The sequence below is a fragment of the Phycodurus eques genome, chromosome 10 (assembly GCF_024500275.1).
Source record: "Phycodurus eques isolate BA_2022a chromosome 10, UOR_Pequ_1.1, whole genome shotgun sequence".
Taxonomy (NCBI): domain Eukaryota; kingdom Metazoa; phylum Chordata; class Actinopteri; order Syngnathiformes; family Syngnathidae; genus Phycodurus; species Phycodurus eques.
The window spans coordinates 13,652,179-13,679,293 of NC_084534.1; the positions used below are offsets into that span (position 1 = coordinate 13,652,179).

The 27,115-nt window shown below is 39.6% G+C and overlaps 1 protein-coding gene across 4 annotated transcripts in view; it reads left to right on the forward strand.

Moving 5' to 3' along the window:
• Window positions 1-27,115, forward strand: part of tfeb (transcription factor EB) — a 36,518-nt gene that overhangs the window by 1,136 nt on the left and 8,267 nt on the right. For 2 of the 4 annotated variants that reach the window (XM_061688588.1, XM_061688585.1), the window contains exons 1-7: window positions 9,134-9,269; window positions 11,145-11,216; window positions 18,367-18,471; window positions 18,633-18,800; window positions 23,584-23,682; window positions 23,772-23,960; window positions 24,658-24,747. In XM_061688588.1, the coding sequence (XP_061544572.1) occupies window positions 18,442-18,471; window positions 18,633-18,800; window positions 23,584-23,682; window positions 23,772-23,960; window positions 24,658-24,747 (576 nt within the window). In that variant the 5' untranslated portion in view covers window positions 9,134-9,269; window positions 11,145-11,216; window positions 18,367-18,441. Of the gene's footprint in view, window positions 1-9,133; window positions 9,270-11,144; window positions 11,217-18,366; window positions 18,472-18,632; window positions 18,801-23,583; window positions 23,683-23,771; window positions 23,961-24,657; window positions 24,748-27,115 lie in introns of those variants that run through there. The other 2 variants (XM_061688586.1, XM_061688587.1) reach the window with 2 other exon arrangements.

Here is a 27,115-nt window from a genome sequence, read left to right on the forward strand (position 1 = left end):
CCTCATGACATTCTCATCTTTTAGTTTAAAACAGGATCAAAAGTGAAGTCGTATATAAAATATGTGGTTGTATTACAGATTTGACAAGGAGGAATCTGATTTTTAATGGATGGATGAGAGCAGTAAGGAAGTACATTACAGTATAGAAGTACGCAGTGAAGAAATCGATTAGTTTACAGTAAACTGTGCTTCACGGGAGTTTTCACATGATGGCAAAGGTCAGCTGTCCACTGTGGGTTGTTTTTTTTTTTTTTTTGGGTGAGTCATGCGTTGTCTGTATTGCTTTGTGGCAAAAGAAGAAATGTGAAACTACAAGATTTTAAAGCAAATGTTCCACCTGTTGTTTACTGAAGGCCTGTGGGCAAACGTTGGCATGCACTTGCACGGGAGCTGGTTCAGTTGTCCTTTGTGCCCCAGGCGACATATAAACTTGATTCAGAAGTACCCATAATGCCCTGCTGTTCGTAATGCTTTGTTTAATAAGGAAACAAAATCCAGTCTTTTCAAAATATTAGATGCCTCTCTCACTCTTTGCTGCATCGGTGCTTTCTCTTCTTTTGTGGGAACATCCATTACACATGCTCAGAACTGAATGCAAATTAGGAACTGAGATATTGTATATCCTCAAATAGTAGCCTTTGCTGTAATCAACATCATGCCTTAATGAATGCCCGTGTTGTCCACTTAAATAAACCCACCCACACCCCACCAGGAAAATAGTAGCAGTTGGTGCCACTAGGTACCGGTAACTGTTATATAGCACATTTCCCCCAAGCGGGACTTTTCAGTTTGGTTGATTTACCAACCCGCCATAGACAAGTATCCATCCCTGGGGCATTTGGTACGGGGTCAGACAAAGAGGCTGGACAAATTTTAAAAAAAATATTTACTGAGTCACTTACAGTAGATATAGAAGTGCTATTCTTCTTTGTTTGTGTCTACATGACTATATTATACTGCCTCACAGTGGCCAAGGCAGGCACACCCGAAGGAGCAGCACAATTAATTAGATTGCAGCATTAAATCATGATGCACAAACTGTTTAATTATTTACATTCTATTTAATTATGGTATTAATTAATTATGGAATTTGGACTAAACAACCTGGAATGAGATGTTGTTTAAAGTTAATCTGTTTTCAGATTTTTAACTGCATTGCACTTACTCCCTGTCTCATTTCTAAAACCAGTGCAGCTGACACTGGGACAGATGTAGACAGACCTGTATGTGGCGTTGCAAAGTGCGCACAGTGAGAGGGGTCGTGGGTTGGTAAACATACTCAACAGTGTAGTCACTGTCAGCCAGGTTGCGCAGCAATAACAGCGTCGCATGACTTTCATGTAATTCTCACAGTGAGTGTGGCCTTTGTAATAGTCTTAAACCTGTAATTGCCAAACACTATACTGCATCATTGGGTCAAAGTGTGATGCATGTAAAGCGTGTAGAACTACAAACTAGGGAAAGCTTGTGTGCAATGCATATGGAAAAGTGTGAGTGTGTGAGTGGTCATATTTGAGCCTCATTGGGCTTGTGTTTGCCTTTAAGTGTTGGTGATGGGGCTAATTTTCCTCAAGCAAACAGAAGCATCCGTGCACACACACAGAGGCAAGGCTTGTCTGATGTACTCTAGTGTGAAAGAGCATCAGGTGTGTGTAAATACAACTTCATCCGCCATATGGACAGGGACTGTTTTCTTTGGCTTTGTGACTGGGCGAGGAAGCATCTGCGTGATTTACTGGATTTTTTCCTAAACAAAAGATTTAAAAAAAAATAAGAATGTCACGAAACGTTTCTTAGAAACCAGTGGAATGACAGCTTGGCATGTGATATTTGACAAGATGACCCATGATCTAGCAGAGGTGAGTGTGGGTGGGATATTTTGGGGCATGTGCTGAATGTGTGACTCCACTTCCCCATCTGACCTCATTTCTACTGTCTCATATCCTCTTTTGACCTACAGACTGTAGCCTCTGTCTTACACAACCTGTTTTTTTAGTGAGAGAAGTTAGGGTCTGAGTTGCATCTGAAGATCTGAAGGACACACATACACACACACACACACACACACACACACACGCACATCGCAGCTGGCCTGTTGTTTGTATGAACTGTAGTGGGTCGTACTAATTTGTGTTTGTAGCTCTCTTAAATCTGATTAAAGGTCCTCAATAATTGTTAGCTTTACTTCTACTTAAACTGAACAGGTATAGGAAAAAAATCTCTGTAATTCTAGACTAATAGAAAGTATTTTCTTTACAGCATACAGCAGAATCAGCTCTTTTGAAATGGTCCACTGATGATTCATGCCGGTGTGTCGCTATGTCAGACAGGAACTACTTAGTTTTCACTTGTTATCATATCATGTGCCACACACTAACTCAAGCAATTTCTACTGGATTGGCTGAGATGACATCCCATGAATATTCATTGAACGCCATTACTGAAAACCACATGTAACCTCATGTTGCCATAAAGACCACGTTGCAATGTAATGATTAGGTGTACAATTATTATTACCAATAAGATGATAAAGTCATGTTTCTGGAAATGGTGATCATGCATCACCCATTAGTAATTCTTAAAACAGTAACTATGTGAATGAATGAGTGATTCAGTCATTCAAAAATGTCTCCTTTTAATTGCAGAAACGCCCATGGTTTAAGAGGCTGTGTATCTGATCAGATACACAGATTATTCAACGTTTCAAGAGGGCAACACTGCCTTTATATTTAATGACAATTAACTCTCACGGCATTGAGGAACAAAGCAATAGAGAGTGACTCGCATTCATTTTGTGCGACTCTTATCTGGCAACTGATCTTAGAAATACCTCCCATTCCATTTCGCTTTGCATGGTGACTCTCAGCCATGCAGAGAGAAATGCTGCAGGGTGGGTTTGCAGGTTCTTGCAAATGCTCTCTTTCTGACCTGTAGTTCTCCATTTGTTTACATAGTGTTAATGAATGGAAAAACGTTTTTGGGAGAAGAAACATCATGAGGTTTCGCTACTATGATTGGCACATCACGTTTTAGGTATGTTTTTGTTTTTGCTCTTGCTCTTATGGATTTGTCTTTCAGAAATGTCCATAAAACGGCAATAAAATTCGAATTGATGTATTTGTGAGGATACAGCGGTACAGAAAATGGATGGATGGATGGTTAATAACATAACAGGCCACATTTAACGCATCATTAAATCCCGTTGTTGTGGATGAAATATCCCAGGGCAAGAATTAGAGAAAACAATTTAAACTGTACTTGAGCTTTGCAAGGGACCATTTGCCAAATAGTTGAGACTCAAACTTCCTTCTCTTGCCTTCATTGTTGCACCTATGACAAAAGCATAGTGGAACTGATCATAATCCATTCAGCACATTGGTCAACCGCTGATTTGTTCTAATTTCAAAACAGTTTTTAATATAATGGAAATAGAAATGATCAATTTCTGGTTCCTATTCTCATCATCCCAAAACCTTCACTAACTGTACTGACATTTAAAAGTAAAATTTTGACAAGTCTTAATTGAACTACAATGTAATTGTGAAAATTATGTATTCCTTTATTTACAGGTGCTTTGAAACAATTCACCTGAGCGAGCCGGAAGTGCTTTTACCTGGTTTGCCAAATGCGGAAGTAGTTTGTGCATATACCGAATTGAGAACAGATTTTCATTTGTAATGCCGATCTGGCAGTGTTAAAACAAAAACTTGGTCCACCAAAATGAATGGCGAAGGTATAATAGGAAGGTGACTTACTTCGCAGTTCTATTTTTTTAACATTCTTCATTGTCACACAAGTGTAAAAAGAAGTGGAAAAGGAACTACTACTAAGATGTCAAAATAATGCAATAATGTACATTAACCTTGATAAAAAGATGACATATAAAGTGCACCCATTAAGTATTTAAATTAGGGGTTTCAGTTCACGACTGCAGATTTGTTTTAATCGACACTAAAGGGATGAAGTGGAGTTGATGTCGATGAGTTGCCGATGATGTCATTGATATTTTCTTTAGTACAGTACTATAATTATATTAAAAAAAAAAAAAAATCAGAGGAGAAGGAAATGCTTTGGAATGATAATTTTTTTTTGGGGAAATGGATAGCCCATACACCAAATTTACGCAGAACATTAGAACACGAGCATTGATGTGGGCTGGGTAAATGTTTGCCTGCTGTTGCGTGATGGTAATTCCAGCCAGAGAAAAAAACAATTATCTCGCTTGGTGTGCTTGCCACTGCGACAGCCAGGTAACGTTTGGACAACCTGGCCAAATCAGGAAACCTGTCCTTGTTCTGGGCCCACTACAAGCAGTGGGTTCTGCGTGGTGGGAATTTACAGTGTTTACAAATAATCACGGACCTCTTTGGATGCGGTGGAATAATTCTTCGCTCTCCTTCCACTTTAATAGTGTGGGCTAAAAAAATAAATAAATCAAAATCCTGCTCCAGCCTGTCTTTTTTTCCCCTTTACTGGTCCTCCCTCAATTACCAAAACTGTGCACTCAGGAAAAAGAGGACAATTTGAATCAATTAAGGTGACAAACTTAATTCATTCAGGACACTCATGTGTTTCTGCAAGTGGCTCTGGCACCTCCTCAAGTAAAAAAATTGTGAAGAAATTAGTGGCTAGTAGACATCTTGGTACGAACATCATTATGGAATAGTAAAGTTGACTAGTCTGGAAAACCCTAAAGTCTCAGAGATTCACCTTTTCCACATCTAATTATTATATAGCCTTGTTCTACACACAACCTGACAACATGCCGTCTACGTGGAGGTGGGAAAACCTCTTAACAGAAGAGGTGGCTTACGACATGACCTTTCTCCCACTTACAATGTCGTCCTTTCATCCATTCCAAAGAAACTCAATAATTCTGCCTCCAACAAACAGCACGACCTCCTTGACCGTTAGGCAATTCCGCTACCACTTGACAGGTGAATGGAGTATTAATGAGGGAGTTTCCACATAACTGCATTTGTGGACTGACAATGGTCTTTCTGCCAGGTAGCCAAACACCTCTGGCTTTTTTGCATTCCAAAAGAATGATACCATACGTGGTTTGGGGCGTGCCTCCAACTTGGAGCATGAATAGTTGAGTAATCCACACTAACACTGGCCAGTGCGTCCTAACTAAGCCTTGTTGGATGAACTGATGAAGCCTGCTTGAATGAGAGGAGAAACGTCTTCCAAGACAAACACAAGTTGCGATTGATTCAGTGCCCTGAGAATGAAATGACCTGGATGAATGAGAATATTTACAGGTAACCAGACAACATGATTTTTGTTGTCGGTGCAAATTTATTAAAGTGAAAACAAACTAATAAATTACATGTACATGTCAGTATTTACAGCCCTTGATCAGTATTTTATTGATGCACTTTTGGCAGCAATTACAGCTTCAAATCTTTTCTCTGATGCCTCAAGCTAGCCACTTCAGGTTGTTGTCATGCTGAAAGATGAACTGTTGCTGCAGTCTGAGGCCAAGAGTGCTCTCGATCAGATTGTCAACCAGGATGTCTCTGTACATTGCTGTGTTCATCTTTTCCTCAATCCTGACTAGTTTCCCAGTTCTTCTCACTGGAAAAACCCACAGTACGCTGCTGCTGTCCCCATGCTTCACTGTAGTGATGGTATCGGTCGTGCATCAATATCATCTTGCAGGAGTTCAATGTGTCTCATCAGAACAAAGAAATGTGTCTGTTGTGGTCTGAGAGTCCTTTAGGTGTCTATGGGTGACTGAGTTTAGAGCATACAGTTCCTGAAAGCCTTGGTCGATCTGTACAATGTGAGGCATTTAAATTTTAAGGTTCCGCTGTATTGCTTTTAACTGTACACTATGTACCACAAAATGCAGTCGAAGCATAGTAACAGCCCAACTCACACTAATGGAGTAAATAATGTACTTGACGTTTGCCATATGTCAACATGCAGTTTCTCAGTGAAGAAATGTATGCTTTTTTTTAATGATTGAATGTGCATTAAATGTGACACGTCTCAAGGGTTCAAATGTAAACCCTTTATTCTGTGTATTTACTACTACTGGTCAGTCAATAGCAAAGCCAAGCGTGGTCACCGCATGCCAACTCAATCATTTGACACAGTGCTAAAATGTCAGTCTATACATGTCGAATTTGTGTTCCTCCTCTTAGTATCCATGGTGATAACAGCTCGGAGTGGAAAGTGGCCCCGGCCCTCCCTGCTCCCGAAAAAAAGGGGAATGGATTCTATATATATATGTGTGTTGGATCCATTGTCAAAAGAGTATATGACTGTCTTGGTCAGTAATGATTTCTCTGGCTCCACTTTCCTTTTAGGATTGACTGGTCTTGACAGGAATGCAGGTTTCCCAGCCAATAAACTGAGGGCCTGGAGGGGTCCTGCCCCTGGACCAAAATAACCCTGTAAATACACTGCGGCCACTATGAGAACTGGAATTGGCCCAGCTGATGAATGCTTTGTGAACAAACAAGGCATGTTTGTCAGCCGGGTACTGCTGAACCATACAGGCCTACAAATGTTGGCCTTTGTTGTGATAGGCACCAACCACTCGTAGAGGGGCACTTTGATACCAATGTTTTTGTGCATTCATGGAAACAAATACTATAGGCAGGTTACATACAGTTATGTTGTAAATTCTTTTTTATTCTATTTTATTTTATTTTTATTAAGAATGCCATTCAAATAACCATCTTTCACAGATGTTTTCTAATATCAGATGGTGTTCATTTCTTAAAACACTTTTTAATCAAAACTGAGTAAAATTTTTTTTTTTTTCAGACATTTATTTGTAACTTTTAATAGATTTTTGGCCCAACGTGTTTCTTTGTTACTCAACATGTTACCACAAGAATGTTCCCTCATAACAAAATACGGTCACTTGATTCAGATGCTGATTGGGTTGCTTTTAGGGCTTTTTAAAAAAAATAATAAATTATTTATTTATTTATTTTTAAGCAGTAATTTATATGGGTATGCTGAATATTTCACTGTGCATGTCCATACCGACTTGTCTGTTTTGTTTATAAGAGTGGTCAGGCCTGGACAGGAGGAGGAAACATTCTGGATATACAATATACACAGACTTGGAAAATTATTCATCTGTCCATTTTCTATGCTGTTATTGTCATTCGGGTCACAAGTTAGCTAGCTGACTTCAGGCGAGAGGCGGGGTACACCCTAGACTGGTTGCCAGCAGAGCACATATAGACAAACAGTTATTCAAACTCACAACTATGGACAATTTTTGTCTTCAATTAATGTGACATGTATGTCTTCAGAATGTGGGAGAAAGCCGGAGTATCCGCATAAAACCCACGCAAGAATAGTGAGAACGTGCAAACTCCACATAAGAGCTTGGATATGAACCCCCAACCTCAGAATTATGAGGCGGATGTTCTGACGTTTCCTTGAAGAGGAATATCATATTACTCGTATTTGTTCATTTTAGAGCTGTTGTAAGAAAGTTGGTAACTAGTTTCCACATACTGTGCTGTCCTGCAGAGATTTTCTGTAGCCCTATAGTCCAATCACTAAAAGCCACTTCATAAAATGTCGTCTGATCTTCATCTGAATCACTGCAATAGACAAATGCAGTTTTCTTTAAAAATAATACCACACAAATTTTTTTTTCCCCATGTTTTTACTTAAAACAACATGGAAATGTCACATCGTAGGGAGGAATAAATATGTCAACCTTTTGGATTTAATACCTGGTTGAGCCTCTTTTGTCATAACCTCAACCAAATGTTTCCTTTAGTTGCAGATCAGACCTGCCACATGTTGGACCATTCCGCTTTACAAACCTCTTTCAGTTCAGTTGACTCTGACTTGGCCACTCCAGAAGGTGTATTTACTTCTTTTGAAGCCATTCATTTGTTGATTTACGCTTGCATTTTGGTTATTGTCCTGTTGCATTACCCATTCTCTGTTAAGCGTCAATTGGCAGACAGACAGATGCTGGTGTGCCTTCCCCATTTTCCTCCAAACGTAGCATTGTGCGGTCTTTCCAAACCACTCAACTTTCATTTCATCTGCCCTACACAATAGTTTGTCATGAGCATCCATGGTGTCCTCCAATAACATCCATTCATTAAATGTTTTTGCTATTGTAAATTTGTCAACAGAGATGTTTGCATGGGCCCGAGATTTCTGTAAGTCTTTAGCTGACTTTGTAGGATTTTTCTTCACCTCCTTGAGCATTCTGCACTGTGCTTTTGCAGTTCTTTTTACAGGAGGGTTACGCCTGTAGAGACATTGCTTTTGCAGACAGTCTGCTTTACCATGGACTGGTGAACATCAAGGCTTTTAAAGATAATTTTTCCAGCTTCATGCAAGTTAACAATTCTCAATTTTAGGTATTCTGGGAGCTGTTTAGTGCGTGGAATGGTGCTTATCAAGCAATACTTACAAAATCAAAACAGGTGTGTGTGTGTGTGTGTGTGTGTGTGTGTGTGTGTGTGTGTGTATACGTGTTTTTAATAGGGCAGGGCTGCTTTAACAAAAACCTCCAATGTCGTCACATCGATTGGACTCTAGGTTGGTTGACTCCGATTACCTCTTGGGTAAGGCATTAGCCTAATTGTTCACATACGTTTCCCATCCCTCAGTGTGAATGTTTACATGGTGTGTACAATTTAAAAAACAAAACACATGAAAACATGTAACTGTTTGTATGGTACTAGTTGAAGTAGACTGTCTATCACATCGCATTTTAGGACTGATTTATATAAAAAAAAAAAAAATTATAATAATCCCTTCAAATTGTATCACATACCTTCTTGTAATTTTATTTTTCACAAAAATTCTCAACTCTAAAATTTACAAGAATTTTAATTAAATAAATCTGGTGATTCACTGCCCTATATTAACAAAATAACAAAATGTATTCTTAATTATGTAAGGTGTGTATACATCAAGGAACAGGGCTGAAGTTTCCACTGTAGAAAGAAGAGGAAAAAAACATTGGAGATACATTTTTTTAGACAACGTTCCTCTTGTTTTTGCTTGAGTCCATCTATCAGACTAATTTAGGGGAATAGTACGAGTGGGAGGAGGAAGCTGAGTCGGCGTTTAGAGAGAGGGGCGAACAAGATGATGAATAGTGACTGTAACTCCGCCAGTTCCGAAGGGGTGGCATCACAACCATTGAACTTGTTTTTTTGTAAGCAGTAGTTTTACGAGGCTCTGCAAACAAAGTGTATCTGTGGCACGTGGAGGAGCAGCTTTCACATGGACTTGTTGATTTTGAGATAGTTGGAGAATTGGGGGTAAGAATTTGAGCTCCTACATTCTGCAGGTGACAAGAAAGTTGATTTTGTGGTTCTACTAGTGACATAAAGTTAACTGGACAACAGAAACACGTCTAGAAACTGCGATATGATCACCCAGCATTATTTAGCAAAGATTGATTGCTATGTGGAGTTATATAATTGTGTTAAGAATTACCACTACTCCCTGAGAATATGTGTTTTTTCAGATATAGTCCTGTATAGTTTTTTGCTCCCAAGTATATAATATGTGTTAATAACTGTTTTTGCTGCAACAAGTTGTATAGCTTATGATCTGAGTGTGAATACCTGTGTAAAAAGTGTTCTCTAAATGATTTATGTCCAACCAGTTTGGTTAAGCATAAGGAATGGTTGTTTTCATTTTCGGGATTCAAATTAAACACAATTCTCTTTAAAACTTAGTCAAAAAGAGAAGAGAATACCAACCTTACCTGTTCCAAAATATATATTGAAAAGTTCTCCTAATGTTTTTTGAAAAAAATCACGAAAACGTTGGTTGTTTTCCCGTGTTGTCTGTAGAAGAAATTGCTTCACCTCTGACAACAGTTGGAGTTGTGATAACTGAAGTGAGAAAAGGGAAGTGATGCACTGTGTTTTGTTGATTGTGCTCATCTTTGTCTTTCCTGTGCCTTTGTGGGACCTAATGTTTATACATTCACTCATGGTGGACTAAATATAGACATGTTTTGCATTGTGACAATGTGATTCACTCATAATGTCGGCAGTTTTAATCCAATTTATGGTGGCCTTCAGAACGTTAGTTACTTAGCATTTATGCTCATCTTGATGATTAATGTGAAAGTGTACAGCACTTTGTTACATTAGGCAGGTGCTTTAAGTAGCTGTAGAGACCATTTTGCAACATGTTCAAATGTATACTGAGCCACTTTTATGCTTAACTCAATCCTTTTTTATAAGAAGAGCTTCATACTGTATATGCTTTATATTTGAACATGCTCTGTTCACACGTATCAGTGTATGCAGATACTCTGTTCAAAACCACGGTCTGTTGATTTCGTTCTTCCACTGCTTAGTCTTCAAGTGTTATTCTGCGGGTTGTGCACCTGTTATGTTCTCCCTGTGAACATGTCACTCATTCACATTGGTTTTGCCAATCTGTGGTCTTGCATTTGCTCTACTATCCTTTCATTAACGCCAGCAGTTTTCAAAGTGCAAAGGTTTTGAGCTATGCATCACCTGGGAGGGCACCAGGGGACTTAAGGCATGGCATAACAAATAAAAATTAAAATAAATAAGTATTCTAAGCTAACCTCAGTGTGAAGGCAACATGCTGCATTTTTTTGTTCATATGGTGATAGAGGAGAGCGGAAAGCTTCAGAACAGAAAATCAGTTTGTTAACAAAAGCTGATTTGAAAAGGATTTCCATATGATTTTGTGTCATTATTGCAAAAATACTTTATGGTGAGCAGCTACAAATTCATTTAATATCAGAGCGACGGCGATGGTGTTGTTAAAATTTGATTATTCAATCAGGGCTAGTTTATGTATTTAAAGTTGATCTTAATTCAGGTATCCTGCAATTTCACTGTCAGTGTTGGAAAATGTTGGGCTGAGCGCAATAGTGTTTTTTTTAATACCAATTTCAAATCTTTAAGTGGACACCACACAGTTGCATCAACAGCAATAGCTTTAGTATAACACTGACCGTGTGTATACTGTATCTGGCAGGCCCAAGTTATTTCTGTTCTCTAACGGGGTGCTCAATGTGCCACGAAATCACCGATTCATACCATTTGCGTTTTGTAACCAAGCACTTTTTGTCTTTTTTGTCTATTTGTTCATGTTTCATCTCATCAACACTGTCCTCCATCGTCACCATCATCATGATTCAGCTTCCAGACATGTAGTCAGCAGCAGAAGCAGAGCGTATTCCTGTTTGCAAACTATTTTTCCTCTCAAACAAGGTAATTATGCATACAGTATGTCTGCACAATATGAGTTAGATTACTTTGTAGTGAAACTCATTAAGTCTAGAATTACCATTTGACCTCACCCACTCTAGCAGTCATTCTTTGTAGCACCTGCATGTTCCCAATGCTGATAATCCCTCATACCTGTATTATATTTATTTACAAGCTTTAGTTCACATTAGTGGATGCTAACAGAATACCGGGCTTGTTTGTACAGTATGAAAAGGAGCTGTGTGTCTGTCTGTCTTCATCCAGAATGTTTGGTGTGTTCGTGTCACCAAGGGCTATGGTTGTTTGTGTTTGTGAGTTCATATTTGCCGTCACAGCCGAGTCACCTCATTGTACCAAACATAACATGTAACTGAAGACACTATCTGTCATGCTCATAGGCTCACCTCAAGCCACACAAAAACACAGACATGTGCACAACACTAACACAAGAAAACATGCATGGTTCTAAGGAATGTTGCAACGTGTTCCTAAAAAGACAAACAGAGAAAGCGAGCATGTTATTTTAGTCCTTACTCATACTGTGTGTTTGTGCAGTAAGGCTGATTGACTGCAATGTTACATTTGTGTTTTTGGGAGAATATTGGACTCAGACCTGAAATATTTTCTGAAACTAATTGGCAATTATTATGAATGCATACTTTTACAGTTATCCATGAGTTTCGTGTGTAATAGGTTTGGTAACTTTATTGATACCCGAGGGTAGATTTGGTTGCAGTGAGCTGGCTGCTCACACATACGGCGACATCATTTAACCATAAATAAAATAAAAGGCATAACATGACATAACATTGACAACAATGCTTCAGACATAAAAACATGGCTAAAACAAAACATTGAAATGCTCATATTTCTTATTGAGAGAGTGCACCTCTATGTCTGTTAATGTCTGTGCACTAATTCTTTTTACCCCTGTGCCTTCGGCTGCCTGAAGCCCTTCCTTGGCATTGGACACGTCTAAAAATACACACTCTTATTAACGCCATATACAAACAAGTGCCATGGCCCCACACTGCCCCCAAGTGTGTTTCTGTGCACACTTTCAATTGTGTGCTATGTATTTGTTGGATTGAAGTAAAGCACTCCCTGCAATATGTCAATGTTTTAATGGCGTCCGTGGTCTGCACACCACTATTGACATGCATGTCGGTGACTAATCTGTAGAGTTGACCTCCGAGCCCGGCTTCCTCCGCGCAGTGTCTTCCCACTGGCACTCAGTGTTTGAAGCGCCGGGGCCTGTGACATCAGAGGGTCAGACACACAATGGTCCTGCTGTCCCTGCACTGCGTCACAAATGCCTGCTTCCCCCGGTGGATGCTTGGCAATGGGAAGGCCAGTGTGGGATGTTATACTGCCTGGTAGCCATGTGTCACCATATGAGGTCAGAAAGTGATAGCCTACTCGTGTGCGTGTGTGTGTGTGTGTGTGGCACACTACAAATGTTGCATATCATGGCTTAGTCATAGCTGGAAACTATACACCAGTTACATAATGTGTGTTTGACAGCAGGCCTGTGGAATGTAAATGTTGCCATCACGATATCAGCTTTCAGGAGCAGTTGCGGTGGTAAGTCACAACTGATTTGCAACAGTTGTGCAATTTGGTATTCAGCTGTTTTCATATAAAATTACTAAAATTCATTGTCACATGTCAAGTGACATCAAATCTTTTTGTCTAGAAAAAATATATATATTCCTATTAAGCTTTGTAATTGTTTTATATTTTATTACCTCTAAGCAAAACGTTGAAGGTGAGTGTTTATGGTTTGTTAGTTGGTTAGTTAGTTTATGAGCAGGATTCTTAAAAAAGGCTATATCAAATTACCAAGAAATTTAGTGGAGAAAACTTTGGTGACATTTTTTGGTGCAAATCCCACCAGTGGAGCTGCAGTAAAAAAAAAAAAAAAATATATATATATATTGTTGTGTATGGCAGCTTTATTTATGTGTACCGGCAACAACTATACAGCAAAGCAGAGTGTTTAAAGCTCCTCGGAAATAAAAAATGGAATGAAAACAATACATGGTAGCGTCCAGATGCCAAGATGTATTGAGGGAAGTTGTGACTGAAAAAAGGGAAATTATTGTATGTGGCTTTACAGTTAAACAAAATATGATTAACACCCTGGCTAACGTTTGAGTTAAGGTTAATTTTTGTTTGGGGAATGGGTATCTTCTGGCTTGAAATGACATAAGAAAGTGGCAAAAGAGTTGTTTTACAGATATTTATGGTCATATTATACTGTATTTCTGTTATAAAGGATCCTGGTAACTTCTATCATCAAAAGGATTCTGTTCTCATGTCAGTTTAGAACACTGAATACCTGTATTGTGAGAGTATGCATAATTTTGTAAACCTTTTTGTCAAACTGTAGAAAAACTAGCAAATACAGTATATCCATCCATTTTGCCTTCATTAAACATCCATCCATTTTCTGAGCCACTTCTCCTCACTAGGGTCGCGGGCGTGCTGGAGCCTATCCCAGCTATCATCGGGCAGGAGGCTGGGTACACCCTGAACTGGTTGCTTCATTAAACAACTCAACTTTATTTGTATAGCACTTTCACAACAACCACAGCGATAGCAAAGTGTTGTACATAAAACAGAAGAAAATAATGAAAATACTGATTTTAATTTATTTACTCTTTCCTAATTAAAATATAGAAGAGCTCCATTTACATTAGCATTTAGCATAGAGGAGGTGCAGTTTTATTCCCTCTTGTTGCACGTTGTGTGAAGCTGTTAGAGGAGCAAGATCAAGTCTGATAAGTCTCCATTGACCGGTATGAGATGTTGAAATTGTAATCTCGCGATCGCCGCATGCGTACGTCACTCTCGTTTGCCCACAAGCTGAAATTAAACAAGTAATTGTATTTGTCTAATAGCTGATAGTTTGTCTGTTGGTCAGTAAGATGCATACAGAAATATTGTTTCAATTTTCCTGTCCCATTTAGTCATCTATCTCGGTTCACTTAATTTTAGTGCCAGGTCTCATCCCTGACCATATCTCCTCGGGGACGCATTTGGCTCCACGTTGTGGGGCGAAGCGCCTCGCGGTTGTAAATCCTCGCGGTTGTAGCATCGCAGACAAATGGCGACTTTGCATAGCTCAATAAAAATGGGGCTGTTTTAAACATGCTGCCAGTGGAAGGCGCAAAACAACAACCGCTGATATTTTCTGCCAAAGAATGTCACGGCAAAAACGCTGAACTGTCCACAATGGGTTTACACTGCGCACAATAAACAGTACTGTAAATGACAAAAAAGGTTAGAAAAGTACAAATGAATAAGAAAACCAGCAGAGCTTTTGTATCAAGCTGCCAACTCAAATGCGCCATCTTTGATCTTCTTCATTAGGGCCACGGGTGAGCTGGAGCTTGTCCCAGATGATTTTGGGCGAGAGCCGGGGTGCACCCTAGCCTGATCGCCAGTCATTCACAGGGCACCTATAGACAAACAACCATTAGCAGTCACAGTCTGCCCGTTTCTCTCTCAGACTAACACGAAGGTGCTAATGCATGCGTTTATCTCCTGTAATTGATCAAACTACTGCAATGCCCTGCTCTCCGGTCTTCCCAAAAAGAGCATCTCTACTCTACAACTGCTTCAGAGCTTAGCTGCTCGTGTGCTGATGAAGACCAGAGGGCGGAAGCACATTACACTTGTTGTAAGATCGCTGCATCGGCTCTCCGTGTGCTTCATGATCGATTTGAAGGTTCTTTTACTAAATTGGGCCATTATATTTATCTGAAATGCTTTTATCAGGTCAACCCTTGCTGGTCCTGAGGTGCTTTGGCACCAGCCTTTTAATTATTCCAAAAAATAGACCAAAAACCTACAGAGAGGCTGCATTCAGCCATTATAGCCCGCACCTCTGGAACAGGAATCAGGAATGCAGAGACTGTTGAGTCCTTTAAAAGGGGGCTCAAGAATCACCTGTTTGGTTTAGCTTTTAACTGATTTCTTTATTATTTATGTAGCTTTTAACTGATTTCTTTATTATCTATTAAGGCATTTATCTACTCATTTGCTTATTCATGTATCAATTTATTTTTATCCTGCTTTATTGTATCTCCTATTGTCCTTCACTTTTATCCTACCCTATTGTCTTTTAGTCTTTTTAGGTTTTACTCCAGTGTCTCCTTATGGGAGCCTCCACTCTGGGAGGTGTGTTCAGTCTGCCCAAAGGGATGTCATCGTGCGTTTTCCCCAGAGTGGGGGGCCAGCACAATGTGGGGAGTCCTCCCCCGGTCTACCGTAATTGTAGTGGTCCGTGTGGTTGTGGGCTGTGGCTCCCACAGGTTGTCTTTGCTCACCCAGGATCCTCAGTGGGTTTCCATGTCTCTATACTATTAGTCAATAGGTGCTGTGTTTGTGTGTGTGTGTTCTTATGGGTGTCTTTGTGTTTATATGTGAGGATGGGAGGGGTGGGTTCTTGTATATTTCCTCCTAATATAATAATCAGTCTTTCTCTGTGAAGCACTTTTGGTTACTTTTTTGATGTACTGTATGAAAAGTGCTATATAAATACAATTTCATCGATTGATTTGATTCACACCTATGGACAATTTTTTGAGTCTTCAATTAATCAAAGAAGCATGTTTTTAGAATGTGGAAGGAATTACCTGGAGAAAAAAATGTCAGCACAGGGAGAACATGCAAACACAGAACCTGTTAACTGAGGCAGACATGATGACCATAATATCCCTTCACATATCATGCCATTTTAATGGTCCTTTCCACTTTCTTGTGTCATTGCCAGCAGATACACATTCAACCAATAAAAACGTGTTTAGTTACAGAATTTGGACAGGGTATTAATCATTTTGGGCTTTACTATAGTGTGTAATTCAGAGACATTTCATAGCTTTAGTTCAGATGTCCAAGTAGATTACATCCATCCATCCATTTTCTTTACTGCTTATCACCACTTGGGTCGCGGGCGTGCTGGAGCCTATCCCAGCTATCTTCGGGCGGGAGGGGGGTACACCCTGAACTGGCCGCCAGCCAATTGCAGGGCACATAGAAACAAACAACCATTCGCACTCACATTCACACCTATGGGCAATTTAGAGTCCTCCATCAACCTAGATTACCTTACATGTTTTAAATTATTTTGAACAAAAACATAAAGGCTTGCATATCAGAGTTAGAAATTACCCCATTTTTGTCGTTGTATATTCCACCATTACAGCATTCTACCTCTTTTCTATTTATATGCTTCTTGAAAACATCTATATCCAGTGTCCTAGTGTCATTCGGCCTCTGAGGGGCTTTGAGAGTGATCACATTTCCAATTTAGTTTTTTGTGTTTGAATGTGAGCGTTTCAATTTGTCGTTCTGCATGGGTGTATGTATGTTTTTCATGTGGGCGATCTAACGGGCACAAAGCGGGCAGTGTATGCCCCCTCTGGTGCTGCAATGTACACTTTGGACAACAGGCAGCTTCAGCCTTTCTCAATAGGAGCTGCCCTTCTTATTGTACCTCACGCACAATGACCTTTTCTCTCTCTCTCTCTGTGTCTCTTTCCCCTCTGTCTTTCTCCCCTTCGTGACCAAGAACAGCCAATGTCTGAGTCTGGCTCTGGTTGGTGGTTTGGAACCTCATGTGACTGCTTCTGTGGTTCTCAAAACAACACAGAGACACGGAAAAGGAAGTAGATCCCATCAGTCACTTCCCAACACACCTTTTGTTGACTCCAGATGAGCTTAGTCATGCAGCGAATGAGCACATGTCATTGCAGAAGGGGAACTGGGACTCCCCACTGAATGTTTATATGTGCATGTTGCAAGACCTGTGTATGCGTGAGAGAAAACAGAAGAAGCTGCTGTAAAGAGGTCAGGGTGTTCCCCATTATCCATTTGCTTACATGACCAGAGTCAGCATGTGTTGCAATACACGTTTTATCATCCTAGTACCGATGATCATCGTCATCGTCATTATCATCATTTTGAGATCAATTCTTTTTTGATACTGTGAAGTCAAACATGATCAGGATCTTTGAAAATAGTGCGAGACAGTCAATTAGTGCTGGAAAGACAAATCCATCCAAATCGTTTTCTTTTGCAAGAGGCGGCGAGTACACCCTGGAATGGATGCCAACCAATCGCATGGCATACGAACAACCACCACCATTACACTCACGTTCAAACCTACGGACACACCGAATTTAGAGTCTTTAATTAACCAAACAAGCAGGTTTTTGGAATGTGGCTTTGGAGCTGGAGTACCTGTACCCACACAAGCACAGGGAGAACATGTAAATATTTGAAACCAAAAACTCAAAACTGTGAGACAGATCTGCTTAACACAATAACATTACACTGGCCTGGAAATTATTCATCATTATAAAAAGAAATGAGAAAAAAGGAAATGAAACTTTTGGCTGGGTATTGGTCATATGCGATGCCACATGATTTTGTTTCGGGGGAATACTCAAGGTCTAAAACATCCATCCATCCATTTTCTGTACCGCTTATCGTCACTAGGGTCGCGGGCGTGCTGGAGCCTATCCCAGCTATCTTTGGACGAGAGGCAGGGTACACCCTGAACTCGTCGCCTGCCAATCTCAAGGTCTAAAACTGTTTTTTTTTTGTTTGTAAATATTGCAGTTTGGAAATTATTATATTTAGTACAGAAAACACAGTAATCCACCCCAATCTGCATTAGTCTCCTAGGGCAACTATCAGATGAAAAGGTATAATACAATATTTTTTGTACTCTTTTTACTAATTTCTTGTACTGTGTAATATTACAATCTGGACAAGAGGGCAAATTAAACAAACAAAATAAAATTGAGCAAAAAGGCATATTGATAAAAACATTGTACATTTTCCCCTCTCCTCGTCTCTTCTAACCTTTCCATATCAATTAGGCTTGTGTACAAAGACGATCATATTCCGCCAAATAGTGACGGAGCCATTTATTTGAAAGAGGCATCTATTTGACAAAACATATGCACTTGCTTCGTAGCTGTAAGACAATGCTAAGTGTTTTTTGTTTGTTTGTGCATGCTTCTTAGGGATGCTACAGAATGCAGTATGCGATTATTACCTTCCAGCCTACATGTCTGCAATGGAAACTATCCATATTAGCTTGCTATTAATTATTTTTTTAACCTGCATTTCATCACAGCTTCCTCTACCTCTCGGACTGGACTTCGGTGCGTTGACTTCGTCTCGCCCTCCCCTGCCCCCTCGCCCCCCAGCAATGGCCTCACGCATTGGTCTGCGTATGCAGGTAAAAGACATGGGCATCGTTTGTCACCCATTGTTATTGTTGTTGTCCACTTTTTAGAAGCTTGAGGGTAAGTAGAAACAAATTGTAAGAAGGGATTACCTTGTAATTTTGCAGTTATTAATGCTTTATTGCTCAGTGATTCTACGTATTTATTTCCTCAGCTAATGCGAGACCAGCTGCAGCAGGAGGAGCAGCGCGAGCGGCAACAGCAGCAAAATGCTGCCCTGCAATACATGCAGCACCACATGGCTGGACCACCTGCCCCCACTGCAGCCATCAGCGCCCCCCAAAACTACCAAAGCATGCAGGTGCCCGTGGAGGTTCTTAAGGTAAGTAGGACTGCAGCATATGATCATTTTAATTGGAGATATATTAATCCACACTCTAATTAATACAGCTCTTTAAATAATAATTAAAAAAATAAAATAAAAACATGACTTATTTGACTGACATACAGTTAACCCAGAAAGTCAGAATTTGGTCCCTTTCGCCCGTGAACACTGGTTTTCCGTTGGATTTAATTTATTTACTGTGGTCTGTGAGACAAAGAATAATCAGCAAATGCATCTCGCATGTACACGTTAATGAACCCAGGTTACATACAATAAATGAGTGTGTTAAAATTATGTAACACAAATGCCACCTTCACAACTCTCATCAATAGTATTAGCTACCATAGTAGCCAAACAACACACTCGCACAAACTGATGTGACGTCATACGTGCAAACAAATACGTGCAGGAGCACTTTAAACAAACTCTATACATGTAAGTCATTAAACTCATCTTTTGGGATTTACAATAAGTGTTAGAGAATACAGGAAATTTGTAACGGTAAACTATTTGTAGCTGCATTGAGATAGAAGCAAAAACAAACTTTCTTTGACAGTTTCACCTGACTGTTCCCGAGCACCAGGTGCATTCAGGGACTGCCAACAAAACAGGTCATCTCAAACGCAAATGTAAAAATACCATCAATAAATTAAACCTAACAACAACAAGATGCCACAAGATGGTGCAAAAGGTATAACCTTTATTGCTTTGGCCTAAGCACAAAAAGACCAAATAGGCAAGTTTTTCAACGACTAATGGAGCATAGCTTCCTCAAAATTATCTGCGAATTTGTGAATGCTGTAGTTAAGATAATAAGCCGTGACTTTATTTACAACCCCAATTCCAATGAAGTTGGGACGTTGTGTTAAACATAAATAAAAACAGAATACAATGATTTGCAAATCATGTTCAACCTATATTTAATTGAATACACTACAAAGACGGCGGCACAGTGACCGACTGGTTAGAGCGTCAGCTTCACAGTTCTGTGGACTAGGGTTCGATCCCCGGTCCCGGCTGTGTGGAGTTTGCATGTTCTCCCCGTGCCTGTGTGGGTTTTCTCCGGGCACTCCGGTTTCCTCCCACATTCCAAAAACATGCATGAATTGGAGACTCTAAATTGCCCGTAGGTGTGAATGTGAGTGCGAATGGTTGTTTGTTTGTATGTGCCCTGCGATTGGTTGGCAACCAGTTCAGGTTGTACCCCGCCTCCTGCCCGATGATAGCTGGGATAGGCTCCAGCACGCCCGCGACCCTAGTGAGGAGAAGTGGGTCAGAAAATGGATGGATGGTTGGATACACTACAAAGACAAGGTATTTAATGTTCGAACTGATAAACTTTATTGTTTTTAGCAAATAATCATTAACTTAGAATTTTATAGCTGCAACACATTCCAAAAAAGCTGGGAGAGGTGGCAAAAAAGGCTGAGAAAGTTGCGGACTGCTCATCAAACACCTGTTTGGAACATCCCACAGGTGAACAGGCTAATTGAGAACAGGTGGGTGCCATGATTGGGTATAAAAGGAGCTTCCCTGAATTGCTCAGTCATTCACACGCTGAGATGGGGCGAGGTTCACCTCTTTGTGAACAGGTGCGTGAGAAAATAGTCGAACAGTTTAAGGACAATGTTCCTCAACGTACAATTGCAATGAATTTAGTGATTTCATCATCTACTGTCCATAATATCATCAAAAGGTTCAGAGAATCTGGAGAAATCACTGCATGTATGCGGCAAGGCCGAAAACCAACATCGAATGCCCGTAACCTTCGATCCCTCAGGTGGCAGAAAACCAAAAACCGACATCAATGTGTCAAGGATATCACCACATGGGGTCAGGAACACGTCAGAAAACCAATATCAGTAAATACAGTTCGGCGCTACAAAGTGGAAAAGTGTTCTGTGGTCCGACGACTCCACATTTCAAATTGTTTTTGGAAATTGTGGACGTCGTGTCCTCTGGGCCAAAGAGGAAAAGAATCATCCGGACTGTTTTGGACGCAAAGTTCAAAAGCCAGCATCTGTTTTGGTATGGGGCTGTGTTAGTGCCAATGGACAATGGTAACTTACACATCTGTGAAGGCACCATTAATGCTAAAAGGTACATAAAGGTTTTGGAGAAACATATGCTACCATCCAAGCAACGTCTTTTTCATGGACACCCCTGCTTTTTTCAGCAAGACAATGCCAAACCACATTCTGCACGTGCTACAACAGCGTGGCTTCGTAGTAAAAGAGTGTGGGTACTGGACTGGCCTGCCTGCAGTCTAGACCTGTCTCCCATTGAAAATGTGTGGCGCATTATGAAACGTAAAATACGACAACAGAGACCCCGGACTGTTGAACAGCTGAAGCTGTACATCAAGCAAGAATGGAAAGAATTCCACCTACAAAGCTTCAACAATTAGTGTCCTCAGTTCCCAAACATTTATTGAATGTTGTTAAAAGAAAAGGTGATGTAACACAGTGGTAAACATGACCCTGTCCCAGCTTTTTTGGAACATGTTGCAGCCATAAAATTCTAAGTTAATAATTATTTGCTAAAAGCAGTAACGTTTATCAGTTTGAACATTACATATCTTGTCTTTGTAGTGTATTCAATTAAATATATGTTGAACATGATTTGCAAATCATTGTATTCTGTTTTTATTTGTTTAAGACAACATCCCAACTTCATTGGAATTGGGGTTGTATTTATGTATTTATTTATTTATTAAAACATGACTTATTATTTTTGTTGTTCATATTTTGTTTTGGCACTAGCAGTATTTTGGCTTTTCTGTTTCTTTATTTCCTACAGTAATGTTTACAGTTTTTGTTTTATCTCACATTTGTATGTATTCCCTGCCCCTGAACAGTTGTTTTGTTTTGCAGACAGCTTAAAGTTCTTCAAGCTCTTTAGTTGCCATAAATGCTGATTCAGCATTTAACATAAGTCTGATAGCTCAATGCTAACATACAATGGGAAACCCAAATAAATGTGTTAAAGGAAATTATCATTGTTTTTAGATATTTTAAACAATCAAACAACTGTTTGAACTAAATGGCAGTAACACATACTGTAAATGGCATTACTGTTAGACCACTGTTACAGTTTATCCATTTCACTTATTGTTTGAATCCTGTGATTGCAGTACTGTCCAATATTTAATTTAAACTATGTGATGTGTGTTTGGGCATTAAAGAAGAAAATGAAGTTTGTTGTTATTTAAAATTTGTGGAATAACGATATGGACATGACCATGACTATGTGGGATAAAATGTGTTAGTTACTCTGTTTTTTGTTTTTTTTATGTTACTGGGAATGATGTGAGACACCACACAGATGGAGGTGGGGAATACGTCAGTCACACATGTCTCAGAGAGCAGAGTCTTTAAGGCCTAATACACACCAAGCAACATAGCCCAGTGTGACTAACAACACAATCACGAAAAAATACTGTCAGTGACACAACCGCACACCCTTGCTGCAACAGAAAAACTGCGAAACCTGTTGTTCTTTCCACAAAACAAAGTTTTGATGCGTCACATTGTATTGTACTACTGTGTGTATGTGTGTGTATATATATATATATATATATATATATCAGGTGACAAATAAAGAAGAGTGTGGATATTTTTCTCATCGGCTGCACTTTTGTATTTCGGTGACAGAGTATCCACGCTTTGCCATTTTGCTTTTTAGCCACAGGTATATTTGAAAAAATTAATATAGGTAGGTATTTTTTGCAAAACACATGACATAACGCTAGCATTGGGCAGAAACCTTGCATCAAAACCATCAGCTTTCAAGTCACCCAAAAAAAAAACAGCAGGTTTCTTAAGGCATTAACATTGCATCGTCAAACAGAGCAAGCCATTTTCAACCCTTTATATTACTCAATAAATTCTAAAAATGACATACCCATGCAGGGGATTGACCAATAGTATCGATTTGTGTAAAAAATGAAATTGTCCAAATTTGGACAATTCAGCTCGACGACCGCGTTATCTAGACTGTATGTGCCAGATGGATCTGAGTTCTCTCTCTCTCTCTCTCGATATATATATATATATATATATATATATATATATATATAATATATGAAATAAAGCTAATGTTAATAAAGCTTATGAAAAGTAGTCACAAAACCCTGCACACCACTCAGTTTCACCGCTTTGTGTGTGCCAGACCTGAGTGGGTGGGGTGGGGCCAAATCAAGGACAGATTTGTAGCAAAGCATGTGGTGGAACAGCAGACTGAAGAAGGACGCAGATGTGTTGATAAGAGTCGTTATACATGTTTGGCAATGTAGGTAGTCAGACAGTGACTGAGAAGACTCAAGTGACGTTTCCCCTGATTCCAAAGATACTTTTGTGCCCGTTGATGGTGTGTCTGAATATGGTATCTATATATGTCCATGTGCTTCTATGCCTGTGTGCAGTCTAAGGTATTTGAAAGTTCAAAACTTTACTGTATATGTGTCTATGTATTGCTGGGAAGACTTTTTACAAGGTTCTGGGTCTGTTGGATTCTTTCTTTTCAACCAGCAGTGAATGACTAATGTACTCTACTTTCTAACCCAAAATTAATTTGTCATTGCAAACATGAAGACTAATTAAATGTACTCATCGTACAAAAGGGGAATGACAAACTATGATGTGTTTCAAAAAGTGTACAACTCATAATCTATTCAGCATCTTATGTTCTCCATAACTGTGAATTTGTAATTTGTAAATCCACTCAAACTAAAAAGATATTAATAAGAGACCTTATAGTTGTGCTTTGCTTCCTAATGCAGGTACAGACCCACCTTGAGAATCCTACGGACTACCACATCCGTCAGTCTCGGAGGCAGCAGGTGAAAGAATACCTCTCCACTACCTATGCCACCAAACAGGTATCTGTCCATTACCATCCTTTATCACTACTATTAGAGTGTTCTGTAGGCAGTCGCGCATCCACTCTTCTTCTTCCCTCTGTCTTGAGATGGTCCACGCTGTAGCAGGGCCAATGCCACCATCTCCCCCTGCAGCCATTGGGCCTACAGGGAGTTCGGCGTCTCTACCCCCGCCCCTCCACTCTCCACACAGGCGCACTGAGCAGCTCATGACTGGCAACAGTGCACCCAACAGCCCAATGGCCATGCTCAACATTGGCTCCAGCCAGGAGCAAGAGGTAGTGGGTTCGACAGCACGGTGTACACCTCTAAACATTTGTTCTAGGTCATGTCAAATAGTATAGTTTACAAGAGCCACATTGAACATAATATTGCTGAAGTATGGCTTCATTGCATGCATATAACATTATGAGGATTGAATATTATCCCCATTATCGTCAACATTTTATGAAACATCGTAATGATTTAATTGGCCTTGGATAAGCTGAAGAGGCATTGTAAAAGCCATTCGGGTCGCGCGCACAGTAGGTGAATAAATGTGTTGACTAACTGAGGCTGACACTGGCTTTCATTGAAGTTTAAATGCTTCATTATGGCCTTGTAGCGGCAATTACGACTTAACAAGTGACAGAGAAACAATTTACCATGCCAAGGCCCTTTGAACCTTGCAGACTTTGACCAAAACCTCTCATACCGTAGCTCTCGGCCTCTGTTTTGTCAGATTTATTGAGAGGAAATAGTCTAAGCAGTTAGCCTCCATGGACAACTCATCTTTTAAGTCGACTCTAGACTGAAACATGCGCCTGCAGGTGAGTTCACCTAAAGGCCTCGACATGTAAACTGGTGTCAGCGACTTCAGTAGAAGAGAATTTAGAGTGTGCAAATGTGGCTCAGATGCACAATTTGTCTTAGTTAGACATCATGCGCTATTGTAGTACTCAAATAGCAAGTTTTACCATGTTTTTTTTTTTTCAGATGGATGAGGTCATTGATGACATCATCAGCATGCAGTCCAGTTACGATGATATTCAGGCCTACGTAGACCCCGTACAGATGCCCAACACAGTAAGTCGGGCTAAAAAGGACGAGTGAATGAACATTCTGAATGACGCTGAATGGACAAACATATTGACACAAACGTCTTAATCAATTCATTAATCAATTAGTGCAGAGTTCATCGACACTGATTTGTTTCCTCAGAATTTTTATTCATCATCTCACCCTGACATATTGGAAATGTCCTTGCTTGCAGCTTGGTAGTAATCCAATTATTTTGGAGAAACGGAGAAAATTTCCCAAAGACACACTTGAAAATGTTGAAGAAAATCTTCTCAGAAGACTGGAAGCTGTTATAGATTCGGATAAGTCGGGCTAAAAAGGACGAGTGAATGAACATTCTGAATGACGCTGAATGGACAAATGTATTGACACAAACGTCTTAATCAATTCATTAATCAATTAGTGCAGAGTTCATCCACACTGATTTGTTTTCTCAGAATTTTAATTCATCATCTCACCCTGACATATTGGAAATGTCCTTGCTTGCAGCTTGGTAGTAATCCAATTATTTTGGATAAACAGAGAAAATTTCCCAAAGACACACTTGAAAATGTTGAAGAAAATCTTCTCAGAAGACTGGAAGCTGTTATAGATTCATAGGTTCCATTTTAATTTCCTGTATGTGTAATAACCAGGTGTAAGGAATCCTGACCATTTAGTATCTGTTATTAATTAATGTTACAATTCAAGCACAATGATTTAGATCCATTATGTGCAATTATATCAAATTATGACACATGAATGTGCTATTCTAGTGAACTGTTCGACTTTACGCCTTAATTAATTATTGTAGTATTTCTTTCATACCAAATGTTGTTCCATGTGATAACACGTTCAGGATTTGTATTATTTATTTATTTAAATAATCCATTGATTTATTTTTAAGAGAGGTAAAAAAATAAATAATAATACTCATGATGACAATGGTGTTCATGTAATTTCAAGCAGTTAACATTGCGACTGAAAATTCCAAGTGTTTATCACATTTATGTTTTTCTTTTTTTGTGTCTGGACCCAAGAAACAATTTATGATGTCATAATACACAAGCATCTTGCGTAAACGCACGATGGTTTTATTGATTTGAACATGCTGAGCAAGGTTATGCACAAACCCAACAAAAACATGTCAATTGGAGACGGGGGGAGGGCCAAAATAAGAATTAACAAGTAAACTGCCAGCAGTTAGAGTTAAACTTGTTTACAAGATATTTGGAAAAAAGGAGGAGGAGGAGGGGAGGTGCACAAAAGCAGGGAGGAGGGAAGGGGGTGAGGGCAATTTGAGCAAGGGGAAAACAAGCTGAAAGTCCAGTTAGGGGAAAGTTCACTCTTGTTTGGTGGTGGGTAGAGGATTATCTCAACGAAAGATTGGATCATTGCTACTGAGGTCAGTGTCCCAGCACTGTCTGCCTTGGAGCGAGGAGGAAGGACCCCTCCGACCTTGCAAGGATGAAGGAGATGAGTAACACGTATGCCATTGTGGAAGTTATTGAAGGAGAACAAATTCAGTTGGTAAGATGCTGACGTGCTATTTTACCAAGTATCAGTTGTGATCAGTGTTGGTGGAGTTGCTTGGTGCTTACTGTTCTTGGCGAAAGACTGAGACCAACATGGTGCCTTCTTTAACTCCCAGCCTCAGGTCGCTGATTACATGCGGATGCACATGGAGTGTGGGGGTGGAAGGCTTTTTTCGGTTGTCTCTCTGCAATACATGGCATGAGTGTTGTTTGATTTAATCTCACTACAGTGTGGCACATTGGTAGTTTAAAATTTCCTCTGACCTTTGATTGGTTTAATTTGAGCACATTTGTCTGCGTACATTCCTGTGTCAATATGTTATCCAACAATCACAGCAATAGATTGATTAAATTAGGATATAGATTAACACTGATGCTGTCTGTGCACTGAATGAACTATCACAAAAAGATGACTTTATGTAAGAATATACTGTATATGTGTATATAAAAATATACATTAAAACACAGTTGAAGAAAAAGCTTTTCTTTTAGTCCCAACTGAAAAACCAACGAGTCAATCAAACTCACCTGCTAATCCTGATAGGGATTAAAGAGGCATACTCTTGGAATTCTTGGAATCTCAAAGTTTAGTAAGAGCCGGGAACACCACTGAATACCAGGCACTTACTCTGGAATGATCGTTAACTGTCTGTGTACGTGTGGACTTGTGCACTAAAGCACTGAGCCATACAGTGCCTCATTTTTCTTGTGGAAGATGAAGTTCGGTGGCACAGAGTTTTAGCTGAAAAGCCGTTTTGAACAGGATGCGCATCTTAACTGTTAACATGCAAATTGACAAACTAAATAAAATAATTTGAATAGCATCTGGTTAATTTCATTATTTACATTTCAGAGCATGC